The 14,380-nt window shown below is 41.9% G+C and overlaps 1 protein-coding gene across 2 annotated transcripts in view; it reads right to left on the bottom strand.

Moving 5' to 3' along the window:
• MAN2C1 (mannosidase alpha class 2C member 1) overlaps positions 1-14,380 on the bottom strand; it is an 80,843-nt gene that overhangs the window by 2,924 nt on the left and 63,539 nt on the right. For both annotated transcript variants that reach the window (XR_013215675.1, XM_077263963.1), the window contains exons 22-25: positions 6,686-6,795; positions 3,041-3,120; positions 2,107-2,252; positions 242-345 (exon numbers count right to left, since the gene is read on the bottom strand). Coding sequence is in view for 1 of the 2 variants with exons in the window: in XM_077263963.1 (XP_077120078.1) it covers positions 242-345; positions 2,107-2,252; positions 3,041-3,120; positions 6,686-6,795 (440 nt within the window). In the remaining variant the exon portion in view is untranslated. The remainder of the gene's footprint in view (positions 1-241; positions 346-2,106; positions 2,253-3,040; positions 3,121-6,685; positions 6,796-14,380) is intronic.

Genomic DNA, 14,380 nt, shown 5'->3' with positions numbered 1-14,380 from the left:
CGGTACCACGTGACCGCTGAACATAGAAGAGCTGCCCGGAGACCATCGGGCATGCAGGGACCGTGCCAGGAGCAGGTGAGTATAATGGACAGCCGCCGCTCCCCCTCCCCCCGTCGACCCCCTGGGACAACGACTCGAGTATAAGCCGAGAGGGGCACTTTCAGCCAAAAAAAGTGGGCTGAAAATCTCGGCTTATACTCGAGTATATATACGGTATCTTCTTTGTACAACATATACTCACATGAAAACCTCTTTAACCAGGAGTGAAGTCTGCAGCCAGGTATCTACAGTGCTCCCGTAAGACTCGTACAGCCTCAGCACCAGAGAGTCCGGCCGCTTCTCTGCCTGTGAGAACAACCAAGTATTGAAAGAAAAAAGAATCACGAGGTGGTTGCAACTTTATCTTTATCTAAAACACGTGTTGAGTACATGACTTTATGGTACTTACTATTATGCAGATATGACAGGTTGTCCTCCTGCACAGCTCTCCTGTCCATAAAATGACTACTGGTAGAAGAACATGTTCATCAGCCTCCTCCAATTGAAAAGCAGGTTCCCATGTGAATTATTTTCCAATTGGAAGATACTTGGTCACATGCTCCTCTATCAGAAGCCATTTTATAGACAGGGGATATATATATATATATATATATATATATATATATATATATATATATATATATATATATATATATATATATATATGTATATATATGTATGTATATATATATATATATATATATATATATATGTATATATATACATATATACATATACACACACACACACACATATATATACACACACACACACACACACACACACACACACACATATATATATATATACACACACACACACATTTTGTATTGCTGCATCCATAAAAATCTATGACCATATAAAATTATAAAATTAATTACGCAGATCGGTACACCATAAAGAGAAAATAAAATCAATAGTCAAAATTGCAGTTTTTTTGGTCGCCTCAATGCTGCAATGAAAATGAAAAAAAAAGAAAGCCAGGTCTTTTTAACCAGAAAATGAGCGCCAAAAACACATTGCCCAGAAAGCAATGATGGAATTGCCTAGTTTTCTGCATTTCACGATACTTTCATGTTTTATCATGTGTTTCCAATAAAGGGTATCTTAAAATGGATGGTGTCATTCAAAAGTATAACTCGTCCAGCAAAAGATAAGTCCCTGCACGTCTATGCGGACAAAAAAAAATATAACAGTTGTTTTTTGAGAAAGAGAAACAAAAAAAAAAAAAAAAAGAGGCCTAACTGAAAATTGGCTGGATCGGGAAGGGGTTAGAGAAAATTTTCAATCTTGTTAGGCCATCTTCCCATTTTTTCCTTTCCTTTACATATCCTAGTGATATTTTCAACATGAGAACAATTCTCTTGAGGTATTAAATTTTTTGCCACATGTATAAAACAAGCCTAAGGAACTTTTACATAGAATTTCAGCGAATTTCTGCAGTGATGCAACTTTCATCACATTAAATTATGCTTTTTTTTTTTTTTACATTAACCACTCCTAAAACTTAAAAAATGTGCAAAAAAAGCACCGTATTGGAAAATAAATTCACGCACTATTAATATCCATTTGATTTATAACCGTACAATGTTCTGCAGAACGCCTCAGTTCCATAAGATTATGTTTAGAAAGGTATTAACAGACCTGGACATGCAAATATAGACGACAAGAATTCACAGTAATTATCGGATGAAAAGAGAGAGGAGCTGACTCACCAACACTGGCCCTTTCATACACAAGTCTTACTAAGTGTTGTGCAAGAATAAGCAGCGCCCAATTCATTAAGTGGCGCATACTAGTGAATTCGGAGCTTCCCAAAAATGCTACTTCAGTCAGGGGCTAGAGTAAGAAATCTCTGGCATAAAAAAATGACGGGACCAATGATGAACTTGGCGGGCTGGCATAGCCACGTCCTATTCCGGCTTCTGCCCCGATCCACCCATTTTGGGTGAAAAATGACAAAAGTCACAACATTTTTGTGCAACTCTACATTGCACAAAAGTTTTACAACTTTATAAAGTTTATTACACAAGTTTTCTGATAAATCACTTACAAAAGTGTACTTACTCGTTTAACCGCCTCTAACACTATGGCTGGAGAAAGTAGAGTAAAAGCGCTCCAGGTCTTCTGTTCTGCAGATAGTGCCGAGCTGGTGAGAAGGGGCATGCAGAAGTTATATCCATGCTGAATTACGCCAGCTTCCTGAAAAGACCCTGATAAGAACATAAAAGCCAATTTACCTCCATGTAAAAGAGAAGAAAAAAGTTCAATAAATCACGGGAACAGAAACTTATGCACATGGTCTTGGAGGAAGAAGGCATCTGGTCTAGTTTACAAGAGGCGGTGACAAACTACATTTTCCATTGTTATAAACTATATATTCCAAGTTAAAAGGACTAGCATTTATGACATAACCATAGGATACCCTGTATTTTTCAGGGTGCAGCCAAGCCCAGAACGTTGGGTCCTGTGTACAGGGGTGTTCCCATGGGATGCATTGAGAGAGTGCTGGCCAAACCGCCTAATCGAATAGTATGGGCGTGACTAATAGGCTGAGGACCAGACACTATGCATTACCCACATGTGAACAGCGCCCTATACAGGCCTCTATTGTGCATGTATACTAAGCAGTCACCCCTCCATGAGTGGGTATGTGGTGAGTGGCTGTCTATTTAGTATTTTGCACCTGTGTTTTGCAACATATTTGCTATATGGGCTGGCTGAATCCTGTAGTGCATTTGTTCAAAGACCTGGGCAGGTAAGCTGTGCTGCCCTTCTTTTTGCGTTTTTTTTTTTTTTTTCCAGATTTCCTTAAAGTTTAAAAATGTTCCAGTAACTAGTATGACAATTGCAAGTTTTCTATTTTTAATACAGATTTTGATATGGGAAAAAATACATTTCACACAAACGTCATAGATGTTCCTTTATCCAGAAAAGTTATACATAAAAAAAAAAGTACAACAGGTATATTATCCATTAGATATTCCATAACCATACGTACTCTCGTGAGGCATAAGTGCATAGGAAAACTCATGATGTCCAATATCAGCAGTGGCGTCAGGGGACTTTGGCGCTCGCAGTCTAATAAAACATCAAAAACAATAAGAACATAGTGATGTGGCTCCTCAGAATAGCAGATTTTTATCATATCTGTTATCATAGGTGTTGTCCCATGAATTAGAAAAAACCTCTAGAATAATGCACACAATTATTTTCGCCACTGGGATGCAAAACACACCACTATCCAGTATAAAGAACCATTTGGTCCTCTTTACTCCCGTTTCTGCAGCTCTGGTTGCTTCTCTTCCTATGGACGGGATGTAGTTTCCTTCCAGGTGACCATGATGCAATAGACTCTCCCAGGAGGGCATTTTATTTAGCTTCTGCAAAGGCCTGGTTTCCATTCATATGGCCAACCAGTGGTTTTTCCCTCCGCTGAGGTATAAAATGTCAGAGAGAAAGTGGTACAGGAATGGATCAAATGGATTTCTATGGAGTAGTTCTCATTTATCTAGCAAATCCGGATCAGAAAACTATTTGGCATCCAGATTTAGATCCGGAAATGTTGCAGACTGGTATGCCAAGTGCATACGTTTAGATTAGTGGTTTCTGACATTAAAAACCTACTGGACACAATGGATATATGGAAACAAGGCCTAAAACTCATCTCTTGTCTTCCTAGTGCACTAGTCCCTAAAAACAGCCATAGTGATCCCACTAACAAGCCGGTGTTCCATCTATAAATCTATTCATCTACCATATATCTACTAAGATCTCTCCCGTTTTCCTGTCTCCTCTTGTTAAATCTACTGCACATGATTAGATTCATCTCTTTTAGCGAAACTGTATCAGCCTACTACTACAGATGAAAAGGTAATGTAACGTATATACAGTACAAGAACAGTATAACTAACTTTTTTGCATATATTGAAAATATGCTTTCTTTGACATGTTCTACAGAGTTTAAAAGAAATACTTTTCATAGGACAACCCCTTCAAGTCAAATATTTATTTGCTTACGGCTTGTTCACATAGGTATAATACTGCAACAGGATTCCGTAAGGTTTTTCTGTGAAAACTTACTTAATCAATCATAAGACAACATTTTAGCTCATGAAAACTATGAAAAGTAGTCTTGTCACGCCTCCCCATACATATTAGACTAACAGTTTAAGGTGTATGAGGGCGCTGGACAGATAATGTCTAAACTGCTGCGGAATTAATGGTGCTATATAAGTGAGTAAAATAAATAACTATCGGGGCAGTTAAGGATCCGGCTTGCCTGATTTCAGGCTGCTGATCTTTCTGTACTCTCGGTAGAGTACACAGAAGTGTTCAGCCGAGTGAGCACTCCTGTGCATGGAAAAGATGGGCGAGATAGCTGCTGGTTGACTGATTGGCCAAATCATTGTTGGGTGGACAGCCATGTAAGCTGAATGAGGGTCTTAAATCTTATAGATTGGCAAATTACAAAGTATATTCATAAACATGCATATGGAGTAAAAATCAGTATGGTACAAAACCCACAGTGCTTTAGCGACTAGAAAATATCTCTTGTTAATTGGGTGTTAGGCCCCTTTCACACATCAGTTTTTTGCCATCAGTCTCAATCTGTCGAATTTAGAAAAAAACTGATCCGGCTGTATAAGTTTTTTTCTCAAAGACTTGTATTAGCGATGGATGGGCTCACGTTTCATCAATCGTTCGTTGGATCCGTCAAAAATTGTTTTCCGGCGGCTGGAGACAACGGACAAAGTAAAGTTTTTTGTATACGGTGAAAAAAACGGACAGCGACGGATCCGTCGCCATCTGTCGTTTGCTGGAATGGAAGCCTATGGCTTTCGGATCCATCGAAAAAACAAATCCGTTGCATCAGTTTTTCACAATCTGCGACGGATCCGTCTAGCCAACAGATTGTGACTGACAGTAAAAACTGATGTGTGAAAGGGGCCTAGGCATTATTTTTTGCCGTCAGTCACAATCCGTCGAATTTTGAAAAAAAAAAACAAATCAGTTTTTCACAATCTGCGACGGATCCATTTTTTCCCTGGATCCTAATAGCTGATCCGGCTAATTGGATCCTTTAGAAAAATAAAAATAAATAAAAAAATCGGAGCGTGCTCAGTTAAAAAAAAAAAAAAAAAAAAAGGAATAAGTCACCGGATTCTGTCATTTGACGGATCCAGCGCCATAGGCTTCCATTCTATTAAACGACGGACACAAAAAATGTTACTTTGCCCATTGTCTCCGGCGGCCGGAATTTTTTTTCCAAAACAACGGATCCGGCGAACGACAGATGAAACGTGAGGCCATCCGTCGCTAATATAGGGTTATGTGAAAAAAAATGTATACGGCGGCATCAGTCGCCGGATCCGTTTTTTTCAAAGTTCCACGGATTGCGACTGATGGCAAAAAACTGATGTGTAAAAGGGGCCTTACTCCTTAACAATCCTGCAGTCAGTGGCCAGTGAATCCAGTTCCATCTCTCACTGCAGAACTGACCACAGTCATCTTCTGCACAACACAGTAGCGGTCATACAATTACAGCGCTATGGGCTTCCCCTGCATCCATCCATCTTAGCACCTACAGAAGATGTGTCCAGGTGAGATATTATGGAGTACCCTGGAGTAGCTGCCTATATAATGTATGGCACCGGGATGTCATACATCTAAGTAATACGTGACTGCAGCAATAGGACAGGTCTGAGCAAGCATAACAATGAAGAATGAAGGACATCTGTGCAAGAGTCCAGTGCATGTGTTAGGCCACGTTCACACTTTGCGGGTTCCTCTGCGGGTTAATCCCGCAGCGGAATTGATAAATCTGCAGGGCAAAACCGCTGCGGTTATCCCTGCAGATTTATCGCGGTTTGTTCCGCGGTTTCCGCTGCGGGATTACTCCTGTACTATTGATGCTGCATATGCAGCAATATGCAGCATCAATAGTAATGTAAAAAATAATAAAAATTGGCTATACTCACCCTCTGACGTCGCGATCTCCTCGGCACTGCAAGCGACTGTGCCGACAAGGACCTTCGTGACGTCACGGTCATGTGACCGCGGCGTCATCACGGTCATGTGACCGCGACGTCACCACAGGTCCTGTTCGGCACAGCGACTGAGACCGGACGCCGCAGGCAGTGCTGAGAGGTGAGTATAGCATTATTTTTTATTTTAATTCTTTTTTTTACACCAAAATATGGTTCCCAGGGCCTGGAGGAGAGTCTCCTTTCCTCCACCCCGGGTACCATCGGCACATTATCCACTTAACTTCCCGTAACGTGGGCACAGCCCCATGCGGGAAGTTAGCGGATCAATGCATTTCTATGGGTGCAGAATCGCTGCGATTCTGCACCAAGAAGGGACATGCTCCTTTTTTTCCGCAGAAAAGCCGCGCGGCTTTTTCCGCGGAAATCCGCAGCATGTGCACAGCGGGTTTTGTTTTCCATAGGGTAACATTGTACTGTACCCTGCATGGAAAACTGCTGCGGATCTGCAGTGTCAAATCCGCTGCGGATCCGCGGCAAAACCCGCAAAGTGTGAACATAGCCTTATCTTGGGTAGTAGCATTTCTATGTACTTGGGGCATTTTTCTAAAATGCAAAATCTGCAATAAAAATTAGAGAAAATAATGGCAATGACTCACAAGGAAAGGCTGAGGACATTTCCAAGCACTGAACAACCATATTTGCAGTCATTTAGCACAGCAATTCCAAAGCCATGCTCTGATAGATCCATCCATCGATGTGCCCAAACCTGCAAAGGTAAAAGGAAACTGAGTGCATTACACAAACACACACACACATATACACACCAAACAACAGATGCAGAATTGAGCGGCACCAGGTAATGTGGATAATCTTCACAGGCTGTGACTATAGAGGACAGATTTTTCCAAAGACTTCTAACACAAATCTCTATTCTTGCATGTACGGGAGGTGCTCTTCATATAACAAGAAAATAGAAATCCACATAATGCAAAGTTTAAACAGATGCGGCACTCACCCGAATGTTGCAGAAATCAGTGTCTTTTATTCGCTTTATGCGGCATTAGACATTTGCGGAGAGGCAGCAGGAGACAGAGAGGGGTGCGGGGAGAAGAAAGTGGACGATGGCCGTTTCACGCGGATGCGCTTCTACGGGTCCACACATATATATCTGCTTCTCAGAAAATTAGAATATCAAAAAGTGAAACTCTTATTATATAGAGTCATTACAGAGTGATCTATTTCAAGTGTTTATTTCTTTTACTGTTGATGATTATGAATGAAAACACAAAAGTCAACTCCGTAAGTTAGAATAATTAACAAAAACACCTGCAAAGTCCCTTAGTCTGTTTCAGTAGCCTCCACAATCATGGGGAAGACTGCTGACTTGACAGATGTCCAGAAGGCAGTCATTGACACACTCCACAAGGAGGGTAAGCCACAGAAGGTCAATGCTAAAGAAGCTGGCTGTTCAGAGTGCTGTATCCAAGCATATTAATGGAAAGTCGAGTGGAAGGAAAAAGTGTGCTAGAAAAAGGCGCACAAGCAACAGGGCTAGCCACTGCCTTGAAAGGATTGTTAAGAAAAGACTATTCAAAAATTTGGAAGAGATTCCTAAGGAGTGGACTGCTGTTGGAGTCACCACACACAGACTTATCCATGACTTGGGCTACAAGTGTCGCAGTTCATGTGTCAAGCCACTCATGACCAATACACAACGCCAGAAGTGTCTTACCTGGGCCATGGAGAAAAAGAACTGGACTGTTGCCCAGTGGTCCAAGGTGTTATTTTCAGACGAAAGAAAATTTTGCACTTCATTTGGAGATCAAGGTCCCAGAGTCTGGAGAAAGAGTGGAGAGTCACACAATCCAAGCTGTTTGAGGTGTGAAGTTTCCACAATCCGTGATGGTTTGGGGAGCCATGTCATCTGCTGGTGTAGGTCCACTGTGTTTATCAAGACCAAAGTTAGCGCAGCCATCTACCAGGAAATTTTAGAGCACTTCATGCTTCCCTCTGCTGACAAATTTCATTCTCTAGTAGGACTTGGCTCCTGTCCACGCTGCAAAAAGTACCAATACCTGGTTTAAAAACAACAGTATCACCGTGCTTGATTGACCAGCAAACTTGTCTGACCATAACCTTGACCTCGTCAAGAGGAAGAGGAGAGACACCAGACCCAACAATACAGACGAGCTGAAGGCTGCTATCAAAGCAACCTGGAATTGCATAACCTGACACAGGGTGAATGCCTCCATGCCATGTCGAATTGATGCAGTAATTGATGCAAAAGGAGCTCCGACCAAGTATTGAGTAAATTTACTGAACATGCATTTCAGTAGGCAAACATTTCGGATTTTAAAATCATTTTTCAAGCTGGTGTTATAAAGTACTCTAATTTACTGACATAATGACTTTTCGGTTTTCACTGGTTGTAAGCCGTAATCATCAACATTAACAGAAATAAACACTGGAAATGGATCACTCTGTTTGTAATGACTATATAATAGGAGTTTCACTTTTTGTATTGCAGAACAAATAAATTAACTTTTTGATGATATCCTAATGTTATGAGAAGCACCTATATGTATTATATATACACTGCTGAAAAAAATAAAGGGAACACTAAAATCTCCTGAGGGATCTCCTCCCAGACCTGGACTAAAGCATCCGCCAACTCCTGGACAGTCTGTGGTGCAACGTGACGTTGGTGGATGGTGCGAGACATGATGTCCCAGATGTGTTCAATCGGATTCAGGTCTGGGAATCGGATTCAGGTCTGCGAAACAGGCGGGTCCGTCCATAGCTTCAATGCCTTCAGCTTGCAGGAACTGCCGACACACTCCAGCCACATGAGGTCTGGCATTGTCCTGCATTAGGAGGAACCCAGGACCAACCGCACCAGCATATGGTTTCACAAGGGGTCTGAGGATCTTATCTCGGTACCTAACAGCAGTCAGGCTACCTCTGGCGAGCACATGGAGGGCTGTGCGGCCCTCCAAAGAAATGCCACCATACTCGATTACTGACCCACTGCCAAACCGGTCATGCTGAAGGATGTTGCAAACAGCAGATCACTCTCCACGGCGTCTCTAGACTTTGTGACGTCTGCCACATGTGCGCAGTGTGAACCTGCTTTCATCTGTGAAGAGCACAGGGCGCCAGTGGCGAATTCTCCAATCCTGGTGTTCTGTGCAAATGCCAAGCGTCCTGCACGGTGTTAGGCTGTGAGCACAACCCCCATTTGTGGATGTCGGGCACTCAGACAATCCTAATTGAGTCAGTTTCTAACAGTTTGTGCAGACACATGCACATTTGTGGCCTGCTGGAGATCATTTCGCAGGGCTGTGGCAGAGCTCCTCTTATTCCTCCTTGCACAAAGGCTGAGGTAGTTGTCCTGATGCTGGGTTGTTGCCCTCTTACGGCCCCCTCCACGTCTCCTGGTGTACTGGCCTGTCTCCTGGTAACGCCTCCAGCCTCTGGACACTACACTGACAGACACAGCAAACCTTCTTGCCACAGCTCGCATTGATGTGCCATCCTGGATGAGCTGCACTACCTGAGCCACTTGTGTGGGTTGTAGAGTCGTCTCGTGCTACCACGAGTGTGAAAGCACAACCAACATTCAAAAGTGACCAAAACATCAGCCAGAAAGCATTGGTACTGAGATGTGGCCTGTGGTCCCCACCTGCAGAACTACTCCTTTATTGAGGGTGTCTTGATAATTGTCAACAATTTCCATCTGTTGCCTATTCCATTTGCACAACAGCATGTGTGTCAAATAGTGTTGCTTCCTAAGTGGACAGTTTGATTTCACAGAAGTTTGATATACTTGGAGTTATATTCTGTTGTTTAAGTGTTCCTGTTATTTTTTTGAGCAGTGTAGTTTCAATTTGTATGAATTCTTCGCTCCTGTCATCAAGAGCCCCTTTCAAGAGGACTTATCAGCTGATTTATGCTGCCCAAACCACATGCAACATGAATCAGAGCCTGAATGCATGACTACAGTCAGGTATAAAAATATAGTTAGGAGATCCGGACAATAGACAGAAGAGACATGTCTGGTGCGGCCCCTGGACGGTTTTCCCAGTGCTACTCTGGGTAATTATCAGGTCTATTCAGAGGTACATAGATGGAAGAGACCTGTCAATCACCAGGAGCAGTGCTTGCTGCCTTGGATTCTTGCTGTGGTTTCGGCAGCATGAATCTGCTGACAGTTTCCCTTTCAAGCACTCCAGCGTTATTTTTCATTTCACAGAGTGGTATAAATAATGCATGTTCCCAGGCCCTAGTAGAGTAATATAATTACCAGTTGCCGTCTTCAGCGGTTCCCGGCACAGCTCCTGCAGCTCCGCCAGCTTGCAGAAGATGACCAAAGCAGAACCAAGAACAGAATAAGAGGGCGACTGGGTAAGTAAGTTAATAGGGGCAAGGTACATGCATTAGGGATGGAACTCCAGCAAGGAAATAAGAAAAAAAACCTGCCAGAGTGGTGCTTTAACAAATATGTTGCTATATGGCATATATCGTTTAGTACAGAGATATATAATGGACCTTGCTATTTAGTTCAAAAAAGGCATGAGTCACAATCGGGAGAGATAAACGCAAAAGCTAGAAACTGGTGCTCCATACAAAGAACATGTGCAGAATTATTTTCTATAAATAATTATACACAGGTTACACAATTTTTTCAAGAGCTATTTTGGTTATTCCACGTAATCTTTATTTTTTTTTTAGTGCGCTGAATCCGAGAATGACCTCTGTTTTGTCATAGGACATCACGTTTTCTGACAATTTAAGTAACTATGTTAAGCAAGACAATACCTCAAAATAAATGAAAATAGACTCATAACATTAATTTTTTTATTACAAATGTTTCATGAAAATCATTTTTTAACTGCAATGAGCTCACTAACACACTAAAATCGATTCTTCTTCCCTGTGAGGCTTCTCTTGGTAGATTTACGCTTGTGAGTAGCATCTGGAATGTCTCTCTGAAGCGTCCAACAGCAGTCTGCCATCATTGTAATGCTCCATCTTCCCTGGTATGTTCTTTCCATCTCTTTAACCCCTTAAGCCCCAAGGGTGGTTTGCGCGTTAATGACCGGGCCAATTTTTACAATTCTGACCACTGTCCCTTTATGAGGTTATAACTGTGGAACGCTTAAACGGATCTTGGCGATTCTGACAATGTTTTCTCGTGACACATTGTACTTTATGATAGTGGTAAAATTTATTTGATATAACTTGCGTTTATTTGTGAAAAAAATGGAAATTTGGCGAAAATTTAGAAAATTTCGCAATTTTCCAACTTTGAATTTTTATGCCCTTAAATCACAGAGATGTGTCACGCAAAATTCTTAATAAGTAACATTTCCCACATGTCTACTTTACATCAGCACAATTTTGGAACCAAAATTTTTTTTTGTTAGGGAGTTATAAGGGTTAAAAGTTGACCAGCAATTTCTCATTTTTACAACACCATTTTTTTTTTTTAGGGACCACATCTCATTTGAAGTCATTTTGAGGGGTCTATATGATGGAAAATACCCAAGTGTGACACCATTCTAAAAACTGCACCCCTCAAGGTGCTCAAAACCACATTCAAGAAGTTTATAAACCCTTCAGGTGTTCACAGGAATTTTTAGAATGTTTAAATAAAAATGAACATTTAACTTTTTTTCACACAAAATTTATTTCAGCTCCAATTTGTCTTATTTTACCAAGGGTAACAGGAGAAAATGAACCCCAAAAGTTGTTGTACAATTTGTCCTGAGTACGCTGATACCCCATATGTGGGGGTAAACCACTGTTTGGGCGCATGGCAGAGCTCGGAAGGAAAGGAGCCCCATTTTACTTTTCAATGCAAAATTGACTAGAATTGAGATGGGACGCCATGTTGCGTTTGGAGAGCCCCTGATGTGCGTAAACATTGAAACCCCCCACAAGTGACACCATTTTGGAAAGTAGACCCCCTAAGGAACTTATCTAGATGTGTGGTGAGCACTTTGACCCACCAAGTGCTTCACAGAAGTTTATAATGCAGAGCCGTAAAAATAAAAAATCATATTTTTTCACAAAAATGATCTTTTCGCCCCCAATTTTTTATTTTCCCCAGGGTAAGAGAAGAAATTAGACCACAAAAGTTGTTGTGCAATTTGTCCTGAGTACGACGATACCCCATATGTGGGGGTAAACCACTGTTTGGGCGCATAGCAGAGATCGGAAGGGAAGGAGCGCCATTTTACTTTTCAATGCAAAATTGACTGGAATTAACATGGGACGCCATGTTGCGTTTGGAGAGCCCCTGATGTGCCTAAACATTAAAACCCCCCACAAGTGACACCATTTTGGAAAGTAGACCCCCTAAGGAACTTATCTAGATGTGATTTGAGAGCTTTGAACCCCCAAGTGTTTCACTACAGTTTATAACGCAGAGCCGTGAAAATAATTTTTTTTTTTTTTTCACAAAAATGATTTATTAGCCCCCAGTTTTGTATTTTCCCAAGGGTAACAGGAGAAATTGGACCCCAAAAGTTGTTGTCCATTTTGTTTTGAGTACGCTGATACCCCATATGTAGGGGGGAACCACTGTTTGGGCGCATGGCAGAGCTCGGAAGGGAAGGAGCACCATTTGGAATGCAGACTTAGATGGATTGGTCTGCAGGCGTCACGTTGCATATGTAGAGCCCGATGTACCCAAACAGTAGAAACCCCCCACTAGTGACCCCATATTGGAAACTAGACCTCCCAAGGAACTTATCTAGATATGTTGTGAGAACTTTGAACCCCCAAGCGTTTCACTACAGTTTACAATGCAGAGCCGTGAAAATAAAAAATCTTTTTTTTCCCCACAAAAATGATTTTTAGCCCCCCAAATTTGTATTTTCCCAAGGATAACAAGAGAACTTGGACCCCAAAAGTTGTTGTTCAATTTGTCCCGAGTACGCTGATACCCCATAAGTTGGGGTAAACCCCTGTTTGGGCGCACGGGAGAGCTCGGAAGGGAAGGAGCACGGTTATACCTTTTCAACGCAGAATTGGCTGGAATTGAGATCGGACGCCACGTCGCATTTGGAGAGCCCCTGATGTGCCTGAAGAGTGGAAACTCCCCAATTCTACCTGAAACCCTAATCCAAACACACCCCTAACCCTAATCCCAATGGTAAACCTAACCACACCCCTTAACCCTGACACAACCCTAACCCTAAGGCTAGGTTCACATTGCGTTAATGTGTGCACGCTAACGGACAGCGTTGCACGGCGAAAATGTCGCAATTAACGCCGTGCAACGGGTCCGTTAGCACGCCCATTGACAGCAATGTGAATTTTCCCTGTAGCGCATCGCTAGCGCGTGCCTTTTTCGGCTCGCGCTAGCGATGTGCCGTTCTTCTGTGGCGTGCCTCGGACACTGCTTGCAGCGTCCGCGGCGCGCCCGAGGTCCGTGCCCCGCTCTCGCAGATCGGGGATCTGTGAGAGCGGGGACGTTAACGTGACCCCTAACGCGGCCCCTAACTAAACATTGCGTTAGCGCAATCCGCTAGCGCTAAACGGATTGCCCTAACGCAATGTGAACCTAGCCTAATCCCAACCGTAAATGTAATCCAAACCCTAACCCTAACTTTAGCCCCAACCTTAACCTTAACTTTAGCCCCAACCCTAACCCCAACTGTAGCTCCAACCCTAGCCCTAACCCTAAACCTAACCCTAATGGGAAAATGGAAATAACTACATTTTTTAAATTTTATTATTTTTCCCTAACTAAGGGGGTGATGAAGGGGGGTTTGATTTACTTTTATAGCGTTTTTTTTTATATCGGATTTTTAGGATTGGCAGCTGTCACACACTAAAAGACGCTTTTTACAGCAAAAAAGTTTTTGCATCTCCACATTTTGAGACCTATAATTTTTCCATATTTTGGTCCACAGAGTCATGTGAGGTCTTGTTTTTTGCGGGACGAGTTGACATTTTTATTGGTAACATTTTCGGTCACATGACATTTTTTGATCGCTTTTTATTCCGATTTTTGTGAGGCAGAATGACCAAAAACCAGCTATTCATGAATTTCTTTTGGGGGGAGGCGTTTATACCGTTCCACGTTTGGTAAAATTGCTAAAGCAGTTTTATTCGTCGGGTCAGTATGATTACAGCGATATCTCATTTATATCATTTTTTTATGTTTTGGCGCTTTTATACGATAAAAGCTATTTTATAGAAAAAATAATTATTTTGGCATCGCTTTATTCTGAGGACTATAACTTTTTTATTTTTTGCTTATGATGCTGTATGGCGGCTTGTTTTTTTGCGGGACAAGATGACGTTTTCAGCGGTACCATGGTTATTTATATCCATCTTTT

This window comes from Ranitomeya variabilis, chromosome 5 (genome assembly GCF_051348905.1).
Source record: "Ranitomeya variabilis isolate aRanVar5 chromosome 5, aRanVar5.hap1, whole genome shotgun sequence".
Classification (NCBI taxonomy): domain Eukaryota; kingdom Metazoa; phylum Chordata; class Amphibia; order Anura; family Dendrobatidae; genus Ranitomeya; species Ranitomeya variabilis.
The sequence above is the reverse complement of the archived record's forward strand: the minus strand, read 5'-3'. Positions and strand labels throughout refer to the sequence as shown.